The sequence below is a fragment of the Mixophyes fleayi genome, chromosome 1 (assembly GCF_038048845.1).
Source record: "Mixophyes fleayi isolate aMixFle1 chromosome 1, aMixFle1.hap1, whole genome shotgun sequence".
NCBI lineage: Eukaryota > Metazoa > Chordata > Amphibia > Anura > Limnodynastidae > Mixophyes > Mixophyes fleayi.
The window spans coordinates 395,221,038-395,241,541 of NC_134402.1; the positions used below are offsets into that span (position 1 = coordinate 395,221,038).

Consider the following 20,504-nt stretch of genomic DNA (forward strand, 5'->3'; position numbering starts at 1 on the left):
ACTAGACGTAAGCAGCCAGAAAAAACTATATGACACTTGAGCATGATGGCCAGCGTCACAGTAGTGAGCACTGCAGCTTTGAAGGACAGGAGCCTTGGGTTTGAATCCAATAAGGGTGTAATCTGTGAGGAGTTTGCATGTGCTCCCCATATTTGAGTGGGTTTCCTCCTGATGCTCTGCTGTTCTCGCAAGGTCCAATAACATAACGCTACATTAACTTGTCTGTAGCTAAAATTGGCCCTAGATTGTATGTGTGCATTTCCTTGTCTGTGGTAGGAAAATAAGATTGTATGTGCCACTGGGACATATGTGAATGAGTAAACATTCTCTGTACATCACTCTGTATGGTGGCGCTATATAGAAGCAATAGACGCTTATTATAGTAAAAGAGCTGTGAGCTTCCTTACCTAGGTATTCTACATAGGTAAAATGTTAATTTGGCTAATTAGGCCACATATGTATGGACTCTGGTGTTCTAGGTTCATTTGGTAGTCCTACTAATTACAAATAATGTTTAAAATTATTCATTGACTGAGTCATGACTAGACAATTTAGTGCCCTCAGTGAGAGAGAACACTGGAGGACCCATCCTGGTGGGTGCACTGGTTGGTGCTGCCGGAGGGACAACCTACTGTGGGGTGTGTCTAGACCTTAACAAGAGAACACGGGAGGACCCATCCTGGTGGGTGCACTGGTTGGTGCTGCTGGAGGGACAACCTACTGTGGGGTGTGTCTAGACCTTAACAAGAGAACACGGGAGGACCCATCCTGGTGGGAGCACTGGTTGGTGCTGCCGAAGTGACAACCTACTGTGGGGTGTGTCTAGACCTTAACAAGCTTTAGCCCACACTCCAACTCCCTCCCTCCCAGACCCTGTCCATTCTTCACGTTGTGGCTAATTGATCTCTGTGTAATGAGCCTTCATGGAATCACAGTACTTTCACTGGAGCCACTACATTGTATCCCCTCATTATATAGTAGGTTATCTCCTCCTGCTCCCTCCCCATCCTGGCAGTAACCAGTTTTGTTTTACTTTTGACACAGCACTGACATTTATATCTGCAAACTTTACTATATATTGCATTGGAGCTGGTATTACTTTTCTTTTGTATAATCAGAATAATCAGTAAGTAGCAGTCTGTAAGTTTTAAACTTTTTTTCTTAAAATGACTGTAAAGTTGCCACATTGAGAACTGTTAATGTAACATATCCATCTGTATATTTTCACACAGATAAGCAGACACTTCCAACTCGGTAAAATACATCATAATTGCTATGTTTAGATATTTCTCAATTTACTAATTTACCTATATCTTAGTCATTATATAAGTGGCACAACTGGTAATACAGACAGTATAAATGCCAGTTAAAAGGGGGGAAATTTACTTCAATGCTGTATAAGGATTGACATATAACAGCATGCATCCTGCTAAAGCTAACACACTGCATGCCATCTGGGTTTGCATCTCTTGTAAATTAGACTGTGTTTTATGCTCTTCCATCTCATCAAGTACGGAGTTTGACTCACAGTAAACTGGAGTTGTGCCGTTTTGCATTTTCTAGTTCTGTGACAGCTGCTGCATCTCAACTCTACATCTCTGACGGACTTGTTTCTGGCAAGTGTAATGCATGCAGATGGAAATGCTGGTCATTTTAACAGATACTCTCGCTCATAGTATGACTCATGTGTCGTTAGAGAATTAAAAAGTTGTGCCACTTGACAGGATTTCAAGAGGTGTATTAGCACTGCCTAAATAAATATGACCACCAAGCTAAATGTATACTGTACATTGAAAGTTGCCTTTGTAATAAATGTTCTGTATTTTATAAGGAGATTCTACAGAAAGCTACCTTGTTCATCTTACCATGACTTCCCACTTCTGCTGTGCTAAAAAGTAAAGTTTATTTAGTCATTTCATCCTCTTACATTATGTACACATACAGTAGGTGAATTCTGTTACCTTGGAGAGCTGTGAGCAAATCACACAAGCCCTGGCTGGCTTCCCCACAGTCTCAGAATAACAAGATAGAAAAGCATATGAGTTTTTTTTTTTTTTTTTTTTTAAGTACGTTTTATTAAGTAACATCGTATCTTTAACATAATTACAAAATTCTCAAAAGGTACATTAACAAGTACTTGTACATATATAGATAGACACAATGTACAGTTTTTTTCTCATCATGCTTTTACAGTGTAGATTTGACTGCGTGTTGATCTTGTACCGTGAAGATGTTATTTATTTTTTTATTTTTTTTAAAGCAAAACAGAAAGAAAAAAAATAATAAAAAGAAGAGAAGGGGGGTGAGTAAGAATGATGGGCAAGAAAGGGGGGGGGGAAGAATTAGAGGGGTTAGGGGTAAGGAATTCACGCCTTTAACAAGAAGAAGTCAGATCCATTAATTTCAATAAGGGATTGGTCTTACTAGAATTGAAGCAGAGGTTGATTATGGTGTGAGGCCCATGGAGACCAGACTTTATGGAAAGACACGGAGGAGCCCCTCAGCACACTAGTGATGTGCTCCATTTGGTAAATATGCCAAACCCGACCACAGACCATTTGGAGAGTAGGGGGTGTGGGACTTCTCCAAGAAGCAGCTATCTGGCAAGTAGCCGCGCTGATTATGTGCCGGAGGAGCTTATGTGCATGTGTAGGGATGTCCGGGAGAGGCAAGGGTAATAGTACATGCTTAGGGTCGGAGGGTATGGGAGTGTCGAGGACCGCTGTAGCTAGTGTAAGAACCGCTGTCCAGTACGAGCGTATTCTGGGACAGTCCCACCAAATATGCATAAAGGTGCCAACATGGCCACAATTTCTCCAACATGTGGGGTTCGTTTGTGGATATATAACATGGAGCCTAGCAGGTACATAGTACCATCTATGGAGCAGTTTATGGGCATTTTCTTTGATACGGACATTTATGGAACAACGTGCTGTCCATTCATAAATGTCCGACCACTCTTCTGGATCTAGGGAAAGCATATGAGTTTTATTCACCTTGTATTTGAGTTTTTATGACTGCTTTCTTTAAAAAGTAAAGTGGATAGAGTGCTGGTAACAATTATTCAAAGTATTAATTGGCATGCGGATGGTTCAAGGAGGTTTAGTTAAGATTGTAAGCTTGCGAGCAGGGTTCTCTTACCTCTCTATCTGTATGTATTGCCCAGTATTGTCTTATTAATGTTTGTTCCCAATTGTAAAGTGCTACGGAATTTGCTGGCGCTATATAAATAAATGTTGATGATGATGAATGCAATTGGATAAGTACTGTCATGGTTGCCCACAGCTGACTTTCTTAAGATTTCTACAATGACTAGTTCATCTTTCATGTCTCCACCTTTCACTGCCTCTACTCATTCCAACTGTACTAAACCATCAGCAGCTGCACAGAAATTAATGTTGCTAATCGTTGTTTTTATTTTGGTGGCTGACAAGGCTTCTTACAGTAGCCACACACACTTCCCCAAGAAATAAAAACAAGCAGGGAGCACCTGGGGACTGACGCCAATAAGAGTAAATATTTGTCACATATATAGCGAAATTCGTATGATAAAACCATACAATTATTACAGATATAAAAACAAATAACAACAATAGAATTCTAAAACAAATAGGATTCATTTTGTTTTTATTTCTTGTATTTGTTTTAGGATTGGCACTCCTTAGAGTGGTTGCGACATGGGATTTTTTTGAGTATATATTTTTTATTGTCTACCCTTAGAGTAGGAGTGCACAAGAGTTTTTTTAAGTTTAGAACACACACTTCCCCCCACTATCAGCTACAATTCACTTTATGTATCAGTTGTTCCCCACACCCCTTATATTGTAAGCGTCTTTGGGTCATGTTTTTCTTCTGCTTCATGCCATTCTATGTTATTTATTTATGTCATTACCCTATCAATGTAGAGCACTGCATAATATATTGGGGTTTTTTTGTTATAAAGGATAATTATAATAAAAATCCTAATTGATAACAATAGATTGTATATTTGTGGGCGGGGCCCTCTTACCTCTCTGTCTGTATGTATGTATTACACAGTATTGTTTTATTAATGTTTGTTCCCAATTGGAAAGCACTACGGAATTTGCTGGCGCTATATAAACAAATGTTGTTGATGATGATGATGATGATGATAATTGTTTATTTGTCAATTGCTTTGGTGATAGTCAGTGTTGAACAGCATAAATAAAAAACAGTGACTTGCAGTGTAGCAATGAGTGCAGATGTGAAATAAATGTGAAAAAGGTTCTGCCCCAAGAGCTTACAATTTAGTGTGGATGGGGGTACAGTTGAGGAGCAATTGTAAATCAGGTTTGAGTTCAGGATAGTAGAGAGGTGGGTTTTCAAAGACCATTTGAAGCTGGGGGAGAGTCCGATGAGCATGGCAGGAATTTCCATAGGTAGTGGGCACAGGAAATGTCTTGTAAATGGGAGAGAGAGAGGTAATAATGAGAGGATAAGAGATGTTGGTCAAAGACAGGTCCGAAAGAGCAAGAGGGAAACTATTTGGCAATAAGGGCTATTATAATTGTTTATATAGTGCTAATCCTATTTTGCAGTGCTGTATAGAGGATATGTAGTCATTCACATCAGTCACTACCTCTTTGGAGATCACAATCTAAATTCATTTTGTCAGAAGCCAGTTAACTTACCAGCATGTATTTGGAATGTGGGAGGAAACCAGAGCCCCCCCGGATTAAACTCACGCGCACTTGGAGAGATAAAAAACTCCTTACAGATAGTCCCTGGTCGGAAGCAAACTTATGACCCCAGCACTGTGAGTCAGCAATGCTATGAGGGTTGAGATGTAGGAAGAGTTAATGTTCTTGAGGATTGTGTACGTAAAGGTGATGATTTACAATTTGATTTTGTAGGGTATTGGGAGTCAGTGTTACAGACATGGAACAGCAACAGCGAAATATCAGTCTTACAGCATAACTTAAGATGGATTGAAGTAGATGGGTGAAGACTCTATTCAGAATTGGTGTATAGATCTGTATTAACAATTATCCTTAGTGGTGGCACTTCAACTTACAACAGCATTCACCTTTCTTACATATAAAATCTTTCAAAATGTATGCCATAATAATAACTTTCCTGGCTCTTTAATAGACAAAACTGTCGCAGAGTCACTGTGGCAACACTATCTTTGGACCAGCTATTTAATAGATGTAGCAGATATAAGTGAAGGAAAATACAGTGTAAAATCAACAATGGCTGTACCTGTCTGATTGCACAGGGAATCCCACAGTAGTTCCTGATCCATATATTTTTCCAGTAGAGTAGTAAAGAATTGAGGTGACAAAGTACAACAGCAGAACACAGAAAGGATCATTTCTGTTAAATTTAAGTCTTTGATATTGTTAGCTTCCATCACTAAGATTTCAGAATCACTAGTTTCCAGAACCTCCGTTACTAAAAGGAAGAACAAAAACAATTTTAATAATACGACAAACCTAGAAATCAAATACTGGACATCAGTTTATAAAAGTGGATAAAGTTTGCAGAAGACCCATAAAGGGCTTGTATAGTATAGTATAATTAGTTGTCAAATATGTAGACCTTAGGCCAGGTACCTGTTGGCAGTTGAATAACACAAGTTTCAACGGCATATATCAAACGCAAAAGTGTTTCAAATACAGTAGTTAACTTGTGCTTTTACCATGCTCGGAATGTTCGTGAACAGCATGAATAGCGGTGTAACATTTGGTGCATGCCTTTCATCCAGGAATATATAGTAGAAACAGGAGCAAAGTTGTATCGGTGTTAAACGGCCTGAATGTAGCACCAAAGTCACAGTTAACCCTTTGTCACTAGAATGTTTTTGCTCATTTTATGAGACAAATTTTTCATTAGTCTGGCAAAGTGAATATTTTTAATATTGCTGACAAAAATAGAAAGAGTACACTTTACCACAATTCTTCCCATATAGTTACTTTCACACAAATTGTGCAACACCACCAATTTACTCCATAATTATTTCTATCAGTTCACAAAGCATAGGGATACCAAACATGTGTATTTTCCTTAGGATCTGACAATCGTGTAAGGCGGAGGAGTGAGCATGGGGAGACAGGACACGGTGTGGATGAACACAATGGGCCTGAGTCATTAAGGAGAGCAAAGCATAAAAAAGGAGTATCATTTGCACCTGGGCAAAACCATGTTGCATTGGAGGGGGAGGTAAATTTAAAATGTGGGGACAGATTTATAGTTGGGGTAGGGCATGTCCTAGATTAACATTAAATTTCAGTGTAATAATAAAGTTATTAACTATTTGTGTGTTAGATGAAAAAACAGCCAGTATTTAACTTATCTGCAAAATAATAAACTAATTTGCACCCCTTGCGTTGAAACATGGTTTGTCCCAGAGAACATTTACTCCTTTTTTGCCTTAATGACTCAGGCCCAATATTGCAAGGGTGGCACCTATTCTTGTTGGTTAGCTGCCTTTTGACCATTTTTTGTGCAAAATGTGTGATACTCATGCAAGATGCGAAAAATGAGTGAGAAAATCTTATGTTGTAGAGGAAAAATGCAGGGGGCATTTTTGAGAAATTGTATTTTGTTATTAGTATATGCACTGTAGTCAATTTGACAGGTAGTTTATCTATGCCCTCTCAAGTTGCAATTCATTGCACACAACATAGGTTGCTGATCAGGAAGCTGTTATAAAATGAGCCAGTTGTAATCACTGTTTTGTTGTATCTTTGTTACCAGAACACACAGATAATGGGTTACGATATGGGTTATGGATTACAATATAAATATGATCACAATAACCACAAATACAGGCATTGGAAACTCATTATTCAAGAGGTGCCAAAAAAAAATGAAATAAGTAAATAATCAGAGCTTGTTGGTAATACGGTCACATATGATTATCCATACTTGCCTACTGTCTTTTATGGGTTCCTCCTGGGCTAGCAGGCACTATCCTGGATCCCATCAGAGGTGGGGCTTTAGTGATGTAAACCACGTCATCAAGCACTGCCCCTACTGTGCAATGCAGTGAATAGCGGTAATGCATATAAAGGGGTGGGGCCACGAGGAGGAAATTACTATGCCCTCTCTCTCACTATCTGACCTCCCCTCCACGATCTTCCAGAGAGGAAGAGTAAGCAAGTATGTGATTACCCAGAATAACCTCCTGGTCGCCCAGTATTTAAAAACAATTGCATTGCTATGTATGTGTTAAATATTCACTAGGTTAAGTTTATCAGATTTAGATCATGCTGTGTGTATACAAATCCTTCAATGGAAAGTTTGCTAATGAATAGATCTTTTTATTAACATTCATAATTGTTGTTATTGCAGGTGTATTTACTTCTCAGCCTTCTGGATAACAAATAGCATACCTTTCATTAAAACTTTAAAGTGCAAACAATAAAAGATTGTTGCAACTTTTTTATTAGCAAGCTAACCTGATTTATGCTTGGATTACTGAATGGTTTAATCATGTTACGTTAATTTTTAGCCTACTATATTGTAGACAATACACTTTTCACTTTCTATGTACAAAATCCCTGTAAATAATATCTAAATAAATGCTCCTGTCCCATACAATTAGTGTTTAGTGATGTCATTACATCAGTGTGCATTAGGAATTCTAAGGGCATATTCAATTAGCCGCGATGTTCGGATGAACAATCGGGGCTGCGCATTTTTTATGTTAATATAGTACCGCAACATTGTGGTTTTCCCTTTGCAGCCCTATGGGGGCGAAGCGAAATCAGCGATGTTGCGGTAATACGGAGTGCCTCTGGAATGGGCGCAAAGGCACTACGTGCAGAACTGAATATGCCCCCTAGTTATAAAATAAGGGCCTTCTTCATATTTGAATGCAACCTGCACGCAAGTTACATTTTTTAAACGAGCACGGAACTGGAACATATTCAAATACAAATGGATCTCAAGACACATTTCCATTTGAATCTGGATATAAGAACGCTCTGTCTAAACAGTACTTGCTGTATGTTAACAGACAGAACAGACTGCAGAATATAATCCCATACGTCCCATCAGAATGCATGCAAAAAAATTATAAAAGGAATTGCCAACTCACAATACTATAATCATTAAAAAATGATTTTTTAATACCATACATACATGTGCCACAAAAAATCACACATATGGAAATTCATGTGAAAAGTGTTTAATATGCACAAAACAGAAATGTTATCCAGGAAAAGTGGATCAATTTTCTTATGGGCACTTTGTTCTCAGAGTTTAAGTACACAATGTCATTTGAAGGCACATATTCTGCTTCGGCTGAAGGACCTGGCTAGTAAATAGATTTATGCTTTCTGTCATTTTATTGGAGTGATAATTAAAGCGGCCAGAATAATTCAATACAAGAGAGCACTAGGGTAGTAATGTGATCTTGATCAAACATTTGTCAGTCTTTGTAGAAGATGACAGGTATTTGAATAGGTAAGTGAATGGAGAGCAGCTGTGACTATGAGGTAAGACAGATTTTGAAGCAATACTGTACTTCTGACAAATGTTAGGCCACTTTACAATGACAGAACTAAATTACTTTATACATAACAGGGTTTTGAGTTGTTGCATTGTGCTTAATCACATATGAAAGAATGTTATAAATCCAGTACATGAATACAACAATTTCTAAGAAATGTTAGCTAGATATCAATCATACTTTCAATCATTTTATTCTCCAGGAATATCTGTCAGACTTCCGAAATTTCTGGAAGTGCCCCTGGACTGACAGAAGAGCAGGACATCCTCCCGCATCCTGCTCATTTCCTAGTGAAGTGTGAGGGACAGAGGCCTTGATGACACAATTAGCTACGAATCATATTATCGCTGCGGAATTAGTGGAGCTATGTTAATAGCTGATGATGATGATCTTGGCCCCTCGGGGGAATGACTCAATCGCTTCAATGTGCTGCAGGGGGCATGCCAAAAATAACATTATTCGCTGCACCACACCCCTTCCCCCACACTGGACATTTAGACTTGGTACACACTCTAGGTTCTTCAGCCAATTATCGGGCCAAGCAATTGATAAACAACATGTGTGGCCCGATATTGCATTAGTGTGTAAACTTGCACGAGCAACTACAGTCGTTTCAAAGTACCGATCGTCGTTTCATTTGATTGCTTGTTCTGTTTAAAAATCTCGTTCCAACCGCCTTTCCATCCTGCAGTGTGTATGCACTCACACGACTATCTGCCCAGAGAGAGTAGGAACCTGTCACTGTGTCTATGTTGTTAAATGTAGAGAGTGCTGTAGGTGGATTAATACGTCCGTTTCGTATCAGAGTCACAGAAGCTAATAAAATTTATAATGACATTGTGGAAATTCAAAAGTTCATTTTGTGTGTTATAAGCAGTGTGAGAGGAATGGCCGACTACACTGCTATTGGACCAGATGAAGAGCACAGATCAGAAGGTAAATCGTGTATAGTGTGTACACATGAATCGGCAGACTGATTGGAACTTCAGTTGTAGGTAAAATCGTTGTAGATAACACATTGGTCAGAAAATTCTATAGTGTGTACCTAGCCTTACTAAGGTTGACAAGTATGATATCAATACATGCACACATGTTTACATTTTTACAAGGTCTGCTTTAAAGAGCACTGTACCTACACACAGTGAAAGGAGACAATCTGTTAGCCAACATTCACGAGATAGCAGTCTATCCATTCACAAGAATAGGTGAGAATAGACACATCATGACTGTACTTTGTGACAGGGCCGGCGGAACAAGCAAGCCCGGTAAGCGCGGCAGGACGGCACCTCTCTTACCGGGCAAGTCCGGTGGTGCAATTAAATATTGTCCATGCTTGGAACAGAGCAGAGATTGAAATAAGCGTGGTTATATGGAGGTGAGGCACACTCACAATCAACGGCGTAGGTTGGCAGGGGTGGGGTAGCACTGCTTTGTGAGGTACTGGTTCCTAGTAAATTGACAGGCAGCATTTTCACATCTAACTATGCCAACATAAATCATATTGCCTTAGTGTGGATTAATGCAAACAGTTTAAATGTTACCATTATTCTTGGGTTTGAAAAGTGTGAAGCAGTCCCTGGAGCAGAGGAATATAATGATGGAGGAGTTTGAAGAAGAAGTGTAATGAGCTGGGTCGCTCCTGTTATCAATGCACATTCTTGTGTAACACAACATTTGTTAGAAAAGTAGCAGTTTCTTTAGCATAATAACAAACACCAGATGTTATAAATAATGTGGGGTCATACCAAACATCAGGCAATGTCAAAATTTGAGTAATATCATTGCATAAATAATTGCAGTGCAAAAACCTGCCTTCTTGCGACATCTGCTTTAAGCATTTTTTTAATGATTTTTTTAAATGGTTTTACTCAATTTACTATGTTGAGTTCTTTGGTTACCGTTTTATATATCTTTATATCAGAAAAGTGATCACCTATTTATCCTTGCACTTTCCGAGTGCGCATTATTAAATGACATAACTTTGTATTCCAAGCTGTAAATGTGGTTGAGTGCCTTCTCTTCTATGATAGTTAGTACATTACCATTACACAATGCTTATTCTATTAGTATCATGCTTGAATAAAGACCAGTTGGCTGCCTAAATTAGTAGTGCACATTGTAACATACTGCTTTAGATTCCCTTAAGTCTATACCGAGAAGCTGTCATAATGACTATAGGTCTGGAAAGTTATCAATGTTTTCCTATATTCTTAAACAGATTGAAAATATAAAGTTTTTAGGATGACTGAAAAATTGCTTTAAGTGTTACTATACACATTGGTGTTTGTTTCTGTTTTTTGAAAACTGTTTATTCAGAGCACTGAAAGTGCAACAATAGAGTAATACAGGAGCATATTTAGAGCCTTCACACATAGCAGAATTTAGTGACAAATATTATAACCACATAAATGAAGTAGGCCGCAGCGGTAACCCAAGACTTACCTTAGACATGAGTTAAATATTGCTAATATTTCATATGAGGCAAAAAAGGGAGATGGGTGAGTGAGGCCGAATATGAGAGGGAAAACAAGACAGGGACAAAGAGGGGAGGTAAAACCATCTAGTTGAAGGTCTAGAAGGGGGACTTCAGCTGACAAGTTTCAGAGCTGGAGCATGAATGACTTAGGACCGAGATCTGGTTTACAAATGTAGAATGTGTTTGTGGAAGAAGGTCCTGGGAGCTGTCATGAGCCGCGGGCACCGTTGCGACTCTCTGCCCCTGGTTTCCGGAGTCCCGGCCGTCGCTATGACGACCGGGACGTCATATCCGGTGCCAAGTAAGAGCAATTTAACCTATAATGGGCATATATATGTGAGTGCAACCAATGATAAGAGGAATAGACCTATTACTGTGCACACTGGTAATGTTACTGAGTACAGAAATAGGTGCATCCAATCTACAGGTATGAAACCACAGAATTACTAGATTACATCACCATCACCATTTATTTATATAGCGCCACTGATTCCGCAGCGCTGTACAGAGAACTCACTCACATCAGTCCCTGCCCCACTGGGGCTTACAGTATAAATTCCCTAACACACACACACACAGACACACAGACACGAGGGTCAATTTGATAGCAGCTTATTAACCTGCAAGTATGTTTTTGGAGTGTGAGAGGAAACCGGAGCGCCTGGAGGAAACCGACGCAGGGAGAACATACAAACTTCTCACAGATAAGGCCAAGATCGGGAATTGAACTAATGACCCCAGTGCTGTAAGGCAGAAGTGCTAACCACTTAGCAACCGTGTTGCCCATACTTTTAGACTATTTTAGAAAAAATAAAGTTTTCTACTGCTGCTCAGCTCTATCCATTCGTACATCGGCTGCCTGTATTCACTGGATCCAATCTAAAATATTTCTACTAACATACAAAGCCATCAACAAAACTGCACCAACATACATCTCTTCACTTGTCTCATAATATCTCTCAACACAACCCCTCTGTTCTGTGCAAGATCTGCTTCTCTCATTGACACTCATTACCTACTCCCATTTCCCTTTTACAGGACTTTTCGTGCTGCACCCACTCTATAGATTGACCTCCATTGAGCAACAAGTCTTTCCTCTAGCTGCCAAAACTTAAAGCTTTCCCTGAAATCTCACCTCTTCAGACAATCTTTGTCAGGTGCCGTCTCCGCGCTCTCCACAGGCGCCGCAGACGGACACCTTCTCTCCGCATTCCACGTCCTGTTGCCTAGCAGCAGAAGTCTATATCTACTCACCTGTCTGCAGCCAGCATGTCTTTACTGCCTAAATCTCCCTAACCCTATCAGGAGGCACCTTAGAGTACTTAAAGCAGCCTCTGACACATGTCTAGTGCCAGAGTACTGGTTCTAACCAGCTCCAGCATTTAGTTTATATTCCTGTTCCTGACCTCCTGTGTATTTGACTCCTTGGCTTGTTTGACCTCTCTTCCGGATATCCCTTGTACTTCGCTGCCCGCATTGGTATTGACCTTTGGACCGTTCCTGACTACTCTTGCCTACTCTCCGTGGTACCTCGCTTCCTTGGTTTCGACTCGGCCTGTCTGACTACCCTCTAATCGCTGCACTGGTGACTTCCTGGGAGAACCACGACCTGCACATCGCACGCAGCAAAGACCAAACCTCCTTGCGGGGGTGCCTGGTGAACACCGGTGGTGTGTGACTCCACGCCTCTCAGGTTAGTAGCGCTAATACCAGTCAGTGATATTCCTTGTGTAAAAGTGTGACAGAATACTCTGGCCATGAGCGGACCGGACGAACCTTCGGGCCGCGACTTATTAATTCATCTGGGTCAAAGAGTGGAACGACAAGAATCCAACCAGGCCCAATTATTGCAATGCATTCAGGGAGTCATCTCCCGTCTGGACTCCTTGCAAGCATCACCATCTACCACTTCCTCGGCCGATACTTCCTCTGCTGCATCAGATCCTACCATCCCCGCTAGGGGTACTACCGTCAGAGGCCTCCGTCTTCCTCCTCCCGAGAAATATGATGGCGATCCGTTGAAATGCCGTGGCTTCCTCAACCAGTGTTCGATTCAATTCGAGTTGGCTCCGGAGAATTTCTTGTCAGAAAGAGCAAAAGTGGCCTATTTAATTTCACTTCTCTCGAGGCAAGCATTGGCCTGGGCTTCCCCTCTCTGGGAACGAGAGGACCCCATACTACAAAATTCTGTGGTATTCGTTGAAAGATTCCGCAAGGTATTTGATGAACCCGGAAGAATCTCTTCAGCCGTCTCTGGTCTCCTAGGATTACGCCAAGGCTCTCTTACAGCAGGACAATATGCGGTACAATTTCGGACCCTTGCAGCGAAACTCCAATGGAACGACGAAGCTCTCATCGCTACCTTCTGGCAAGGCCTTAATGAGCGGATCAAGGATGATTTAGCTTCTCATGATCTTCCTTCCAATCTGGATGACCTCATATCCCTGTGTGTTAAGGTGGACATCCGCCACAGGGAACGAGCTCTCGAACGGGACTGCACTCGCCGGCCGTTTCCTCGTTTGGCACCTAACTTTATTCCTCCTACTCCGCCTGCAGAGGAGCCTATGCAGATCGGCCGTTCTCGTCTGTCCCCAGAGGAACGTGAGAGACGTATGAAAAACCGCCTCTGCTTGTATTGCGGTGAACCGGGACATCTTCTCTCCGTTTGTCCCAAGAGGTCAGGAAACGCCACCTCCTAGGTGATAGTAGGGAGGTCAACCTAGGACCCCAGTCCCTTTCTCCCTACCTTCGGAAGGAGTCGGAGTTCTTGATGCCAGTTACCTTGGTTTGCCCTAATGGCCCATTTACTACCTGGGCCTTTGTGGACTCGGGGTCTGCAGGGAACTTCATCTCTTCCAAACTAGTGACCGAACTCTGTCTGGATACTATACCCTTGTCTCAACATTTGATGCTCACTGTGGTGAACGGAAATAGAGTCTCCAATGGCTCAATCTCTCTCTCTACTTCTCCTCTCCGGATGGAGATAGGAGCACTTCACTCCGAGACTATAAGTTTCCTTGTGCTACCCCAATCCATTAACCCTATCATCTTGGGTCTACCCTGGCTGAAGCTCCATTCTCCACAATTCGACTGGCAGTGAGCTCAAGTTATCCGCTGGGGTTCAACCTGCAATAAAAGATGTCTGAGATCTGTTTTCCCATCTAAACCCAAGCTGGCCTGTCTCTGTACTCTTCCTTGGTGGGCCTTCCTGAAGTCTACTCTGAGTTTGCTGATGTGTTCTCTAAAACCACTTCCGAGATCCTTCCTCCCCATCGACCTTGGGATTGCCCCATCGACCTCATCCCTGGAAAGAACATTCCTAGAGGCAGGGTAGACCAACTGTCCTTGCCCGAGACACAGGCTGTCGGAGTATGTGGCTGAGAACCTCATGAAGGGATTCATTAGGAAATCATCTTCTCCAGCAGGTGCAGGCTTTTTTTTTTGTAAAGAAGAAGGACGGCTCTCTCAGACCGTGCATTGATTACAGGAGACTAAATGCCATCATGATTAAAAATCGCTACCCCCTTCCTTTAATCTCTGAGCTTTTTGACCGTATTCGAGGGGCACGGATCTTTACTAAGTTGGACCTCAGGGGAGCCTATAACCTAATCAGAATTCACAGAGGAGACGAGTGGAAAACCGCATTTAATACCAGAGACGGTCACTATAAATATCTGGTGATGCCGTTTGGGCTCAGTAACGCCCCAGCTGTCTTTCAGGACTTTGTGAACGAAATATTTAGGGATTTACTCTACCAATCAGTGGTTGTTTATTTAGATGATATCCTAATCTTTTCACAAGACCTGTCCACTCATCTCATGCATGTGAAAGAGGTGTTTTCCCGTTTACGTGCTAATCTCCGGTTCTGCAAGCTCGAGAAATGTCTATTCAATTGCTCTCAAGTACCCTTCCTAGGATATATTGCATCAGGCTCCGGTCTTCGGATGGATTCAAGCAAATTGGAGGCTATTCATAACTGGCCTCAACCTTCTGGGCTCAAGGCTACCCAGCGCTTTATTGGCTTCACAAATAATTATCGCCAATTCATTAAGGGGTTTTCTATGTTAATTTCCCCTATTACTTTTCTAACTCGGAGAGGTGGCCAATCCAAGTCTTGGCCCCCAGATGCTGTACGAGCATTTCTAGCAATCAAGGAGGCCTTCTTGTCTGCACCCATCTTATCTCAACCCGATCAAAATAAGCCATTTTTCTTAGAGGTGGATGCATCCTCCGTTGGGATTGGAGCAGTACTGTCCCAAAAGAATTCTGAAGGCTTTCCTGTTCCTTGTGGTTTTTTCTCCAAAAGATTTTCGGCCAGTGAAGCCAACTACGGGATTGGGGATAAGGAACTTCTCGCCATCAAGACCGCCCTGGAGGAATGGTGTTATCTGTTGGAGGGGGTACGCTTTCCCATCACAGTGTATACTGATCATAAAAATCTCACCTACTTACAGTCTGCACAATGTCTGAACCCTCGACAGGCCCGTTGGTCGCTATTTTTTAACAGATTCCAGCTGATACTAACTTTCCGGCCCGGTACCAAGAATTTGCGTGCTGACGCATTATCCTGATCTTTTGATTTCTCTGATGTCTCATCATCCATGGTTGTCAAACCTATCCTCAACCCCTCTACAATTCTAGCCTTGACCAACTCCTCTTTCAAGACCCCTCCTCCTGGTCGTTCCTTTGTGCAAGAACATCTGCGCATTAAACTCTTGAGATGGGCCCACAACATCAAATTCACTGGTCATGCTGGAGTTAAGAAGACAGTTGCTCTCCTATCCCGCTTATACTGGTGGCCCTCGTTATCCTCGGACGTCCAGAAATACATCCGCTCTTGCGAGGTCTGCGCCCAACACAAGACGCCTAGGAGATCCCCTGCTGGCCTTCTCCACCAACTGCCCATTCCAGATCTACCATGGCTCAGTATTAGCATGGACTTCATTACGGATCTTCCTGCCAGCCATGGCTTTAACACCATCTGGGTAGTGGTGGACCGCTTTTCTAAACTAGCCCACTTCGTTCCCCTCATGGGACTTCCCTCTGCTTCCCAGTTGGCCCACCTGTTCATTAGAGAGATCTTCCGCCTTCATGGCTGCCCGAGGGACATCATTTCTGATAGAGGAGTCCAATTTGTCTCCCGATTCTGGAGGTCCTTTTGCAAACAGCTGGGTATTAGTCTAAAATTCTCCTCTGGGTACCACCCGCAAACGAATTGGCAAATGGAACGGACCAATCAAGACCTGGAAGCATTTCTAAGGTGTTACTGTTCGAACCAACAATCTTCCTGGAGTGAACTTTTACCTTGGGCAGAGTTTATGCATAATAACCACCAACACGAGTCCACAGGTAACTCTCCCTTTTTTACCATCTACGGGAGACATCCTATTCTCCCCACCTTCTCCGATCTATCTGATTCCTCCGTACCTGCCGCACAAGACTTGGTCCCCAATTTCTCCAAAATCTGGTCCCAAGTTCGTTCCAGGTTACTACTGTCTTCAAATCGGTACAAACACTTTTCTAATCATCACAGAAGAAACCTTCCAAGACTTCGAGTAGGAGATAAAGTGTGGTTAGCTACCCGTAACCTTAGACTCAAGGTTCCCACTATGAAACTGGCTCCACGCTATATAGGGCCTTTTCCCATCTCCTCTGTGATTAATCCAGTCACTTACAGACTTCATCTACCAGCTTCCCTTCGTATTCATAATACATTCCATATTTCTCTGCTGAAACCACTCATTCTCAACGAATTTTCCAGTAAATCCTCTCCACCTCCTCCTGTCAAGACCATTCGTGGTGAAGAATTTCTGGTAGAACGCATTCTGGAATCTCGTATCTCTAGAGGAAAACGTCAATTTCTCATCCATTGGAAGGGCTACGGCCCAGAGGAGAGATCTTGGGTCTATAAAGAGGATATTCATGCTCCACGTCTGTTTGCAAGATTTCTGCGGGATTCCTGCACCACCCGTAAGAAAGAAGGGGAGGATACTGTCAGGTGCCGTCTCCGCACTCTCCACAGGCGCCGCAGACGGACACCTTCTCTCCGCAATCCTCATCCTGTTGCCTAGCAGCAGAAGTCTATATCTACTTACCTGTCTACAGCCAGCATGTCTTTACTGCCTAAATCTCCCTAACCCTAGAGTACTTAAAGCAGCCTCTGACACATGTCTAGTGCCAGAGTATTGGTTCTAACCAGCTCCAGCATTTAGTTTATATTCCTGTTCCTGACCTCCTGTGTATTTAACTCCTTGGCTTGTTTGACCTCTCTTCCCTTGTACTTCGCTGCCCGCACTGGTATTGACCTTTGGACCGTTCCTGACTACTCTTGCCTACTCTCCGTGGTACCTCGCTTCCTTGGTTTCGACTCGGCCTGTCTGACTACCCTTTAATCGCTGCACTGGCGACTTTCTGGGAGAACCGGGACCTGCACATCGCACGCAGCAAAGCCCAAACCTCCTTGCGGGGGTCCCTGGTGAACACCGGTGGTGTGTGACTCCGCGCCTCTCAGGTTAGTAGCGCTAAAACCAGTTAGTGATATTCCTTGTGTAAAACTGTGACAATCTTATCAAAATCCTGCACATACCTGGGCTATTCTACCCGATCACCACACCTCCATTCTATTCTACCCGATCACCACACCTCTATTCTACCCGATCACCACACCTCTCCACACACAAAACTTACATGCATTATCATTTTATTCTCAAACAAACAATCTGATGATCCCCTAACCAACATTGCTGTGTGACTGACATATAGCCCGATAAGCACTTTTTTTACCGTTGTAATCTGGCTGGTCCAACATGCACATGTGCCACCTAACCTAGTGTACCCTCTTATCACCATCATCATCAACATTTATTTATATAGCGACAGCAGATTCCGTAGCGCTTTACAATTGGGAACAAACATTAATAAGACAATACTGGGTAATACATACAGACAGAGAGGTAAGAGAACCCTGCTCGCAAGCTAACAATCTATAGGACAATGGGAGTTAGAAACACAAGGACATGTGCTACATCATATTGCACAATGGACCAGCTAGAATGCAAAGGTAAAAGTATTGAGTGGGCTGTGTGTGTAGCAATGTTGGTCAGAGGGTTGTTGTCTTGCGTTAGCAGTGTAGAGGATGGCATTAGGGTAATCTAGGGAAATTAAGATGGTGGTTGATGAATATCATAACCTTGTCTGAAGAGGTGGGTTTTCAGTGAACGCTTGAAGGTTTGAAGACTAGATGAAAGTCTTACTCTGCGAGGGAGGGAATTCCACAAAGTGGGTGCAACCCTCTTATTTCTTTGTCTATCTTTTAATACCCAGTCTCCTTTTATTATGGAGTTTGATCCGGATTGTAAAGCACTACAGAACATGCTGCAGCTATATAAACAAATATTAATAAACATTAAGTAATTTAAATTTTCTTTGCAAGAACTCCCATTCTAGTTGATTCACCAGCTACATCTCAAGGGCTGGCTTAACTTGCCTCACTTTTTGGTAAACCCCATCACACTATGCATGGGGCTGTTGACATGACTGATGTGTGAATCATCATCATAAGGCATTCTTTAGCCACAAATGGTAGGTGGCAGGCATAAAGTGTTTTAGAATGGTAAATAAAAAATAGAACAAGCAAAGTGTAGTTTAATTAATTAGTTTAATGTGCAAACAGCACACTAACACTTTTCTTTTTGAAACGTCAGCCTTAAAATATTTTTCTTCTCTTAGCTTGGTCTCTGTAAGACGAGAAATCACAGAGTGAAATCAAATCAAGAACATATTGCACCTTCTCTGCATCCAGTATAACCTTATATATTCCTAATGGGTTTGTCCAGTTCAATGAACATTTTTTCCCTTCATCCACCTCTCATAATGGTCATTTCTTTTAAGGTGTGTTTGACTAGGGTCTACTACTTGTCCATGGGTACCTTGTGTATGGGTGGTAGAACAACCTATAGATAATCAGATAACTAGAATGCTCACTGCACCATAGAGTGTTTGATAAGATAAGTGAGCTGGTCTTGTGGAAAACAATGTCCTGCCTTCTCATGTGAAATTATGTGAGGACAAGGTGACAGGAGCAGGATTATGATGCAGGGAGAGACATTGTATGCATCTCATCTCTCTGCTCAAAGCTGCAGCATACAATAGATTAGTGGCTCTGAAGACGAGCATTTCCATACAGGTCTTCTGCTTGTGTAACAAGCTAAATGTGCTAAATAATGTACAAGTATTTCATTTCAATGCAAAAAGTTTAAATTCTGAAACATGTAATGTAACTGTTCTCCTGCAATATGATATATAACTGGACCTCTTATTCTGCATAACCAATATCCATTCTAAGGGCTGGTGGAATAATGCTATCCCAAATACTTAATTTTCTTCCTGTACACTATATAGAAGTTACATACTCAATACGATGTCTTAATAATTTGCTGCCTGTTGAAGCAATTTATATAAAACAATGATTGCTGTACAGATAAAACAGAAGATGTTAATTAATTAGGTATTGAAATAACAAATGGCTCTAAGGGCTTTGAAGGTCAAATAACACTGATGAGAAGAACCTTCTGGATATTACAATCTAGTAAAGAAGACACTCATCACAGACAAATCTGTCATGATGCATTTAGTCCTATGCTTTTCCTTAATTTGTCTCCTAATAGCAGGTGTTTTGTTAATCTTCAGCGTGCTGCAAGGAAACACATTGCAATCTTTTAATACCGGGTAACATTAAAATTATGTGCAATACTTTTTTCTGCCACCAGATGGCACTTTAAGTGAATTATACTTTGCATGTCAGATGAAGAAAAAGTATGTAGTACCAGAGCTGTAACTAGACATTTTAGTGCCCTGGGTGAGATAGGACACCAGTGCCCCCCATACGTGTTGTTGTGATGTTTGCCGCCGCCCAAGGGTGCTGGCCAACCTACTGTGGGGATGTGGCTAGTGGTTTAATAATACTAGACCACACTCAAACCCCCTACCTCCCCATTCTTCATGCTGTGGCTTCTTAATGATCTTTATGTAATTAGTTTCTGTGGATTCACATTACTTTCAGTGCAACAACAAACAGCACCGCTCCATGAAAAGTCTGCACCACTTAGGATTCTGTGAAATACTTGTATCTATAGGAAATTTATTACAAACAACACACACACATGCACACACAATATATATATATACATACTGGATTACCCTGTCTTTGTTATATTCCTTATGCATATTATATCAGCTCCTTATGGACACCAAATAGGAAAATGTGTCTCTGTTTTGTCTAATATAATACTGCAGATGCATTCTGTATAGGAAAATTGTATGAATGTGTGTGCACACATGTTGTTACCATTTTATTTTCTATGACTTTTAATAGACTAGTCTATTATTGGATCTTGTTATTTAAGCTATTTTTTTCTCATAAAAATGTGTTGCTTGTTTGTTTTGTGTAGATATAGCTGGCGTCTTTTTATATTGTATACAAAAGGGGAAGGGTCACTGGTCTTTTGCTTCTTAAAGTCTGCAACCAACAGCCCTCCTCAGTTATCCCCC

General features: G+C 41.6%; 1 protein-coding gene across 4 annotated transcripts in view; it reads right to left on the reverse strand.

The window, feature by feature from the left end:
- The window catches only part of KIAA0825 (KIAA0825 ortholog), a 374,240-nt gene that overhangs the window by 200,083 nt on the left and 153,653 nt on the right, over positions 1-20,504 (reverse strand). For all 4 annotated transcript variants that reach the window (XR_012678323.1, XM_075181021.1, XM_075181001.1 and 1 more), the window contains one exon: positions 5,224-5,415. Coding sequence is in view for 3 of the 4 variants with exons in the window: in XM_075181021.1 (XP_075037122.1) it covers positions 5,224-5,415 (192 nt within the window). In the remaining variant the exon portion in view is untranslated. The remainder of the gene's footprint in view (positions 1-5,223; positions 5,416-20,504) is intronic.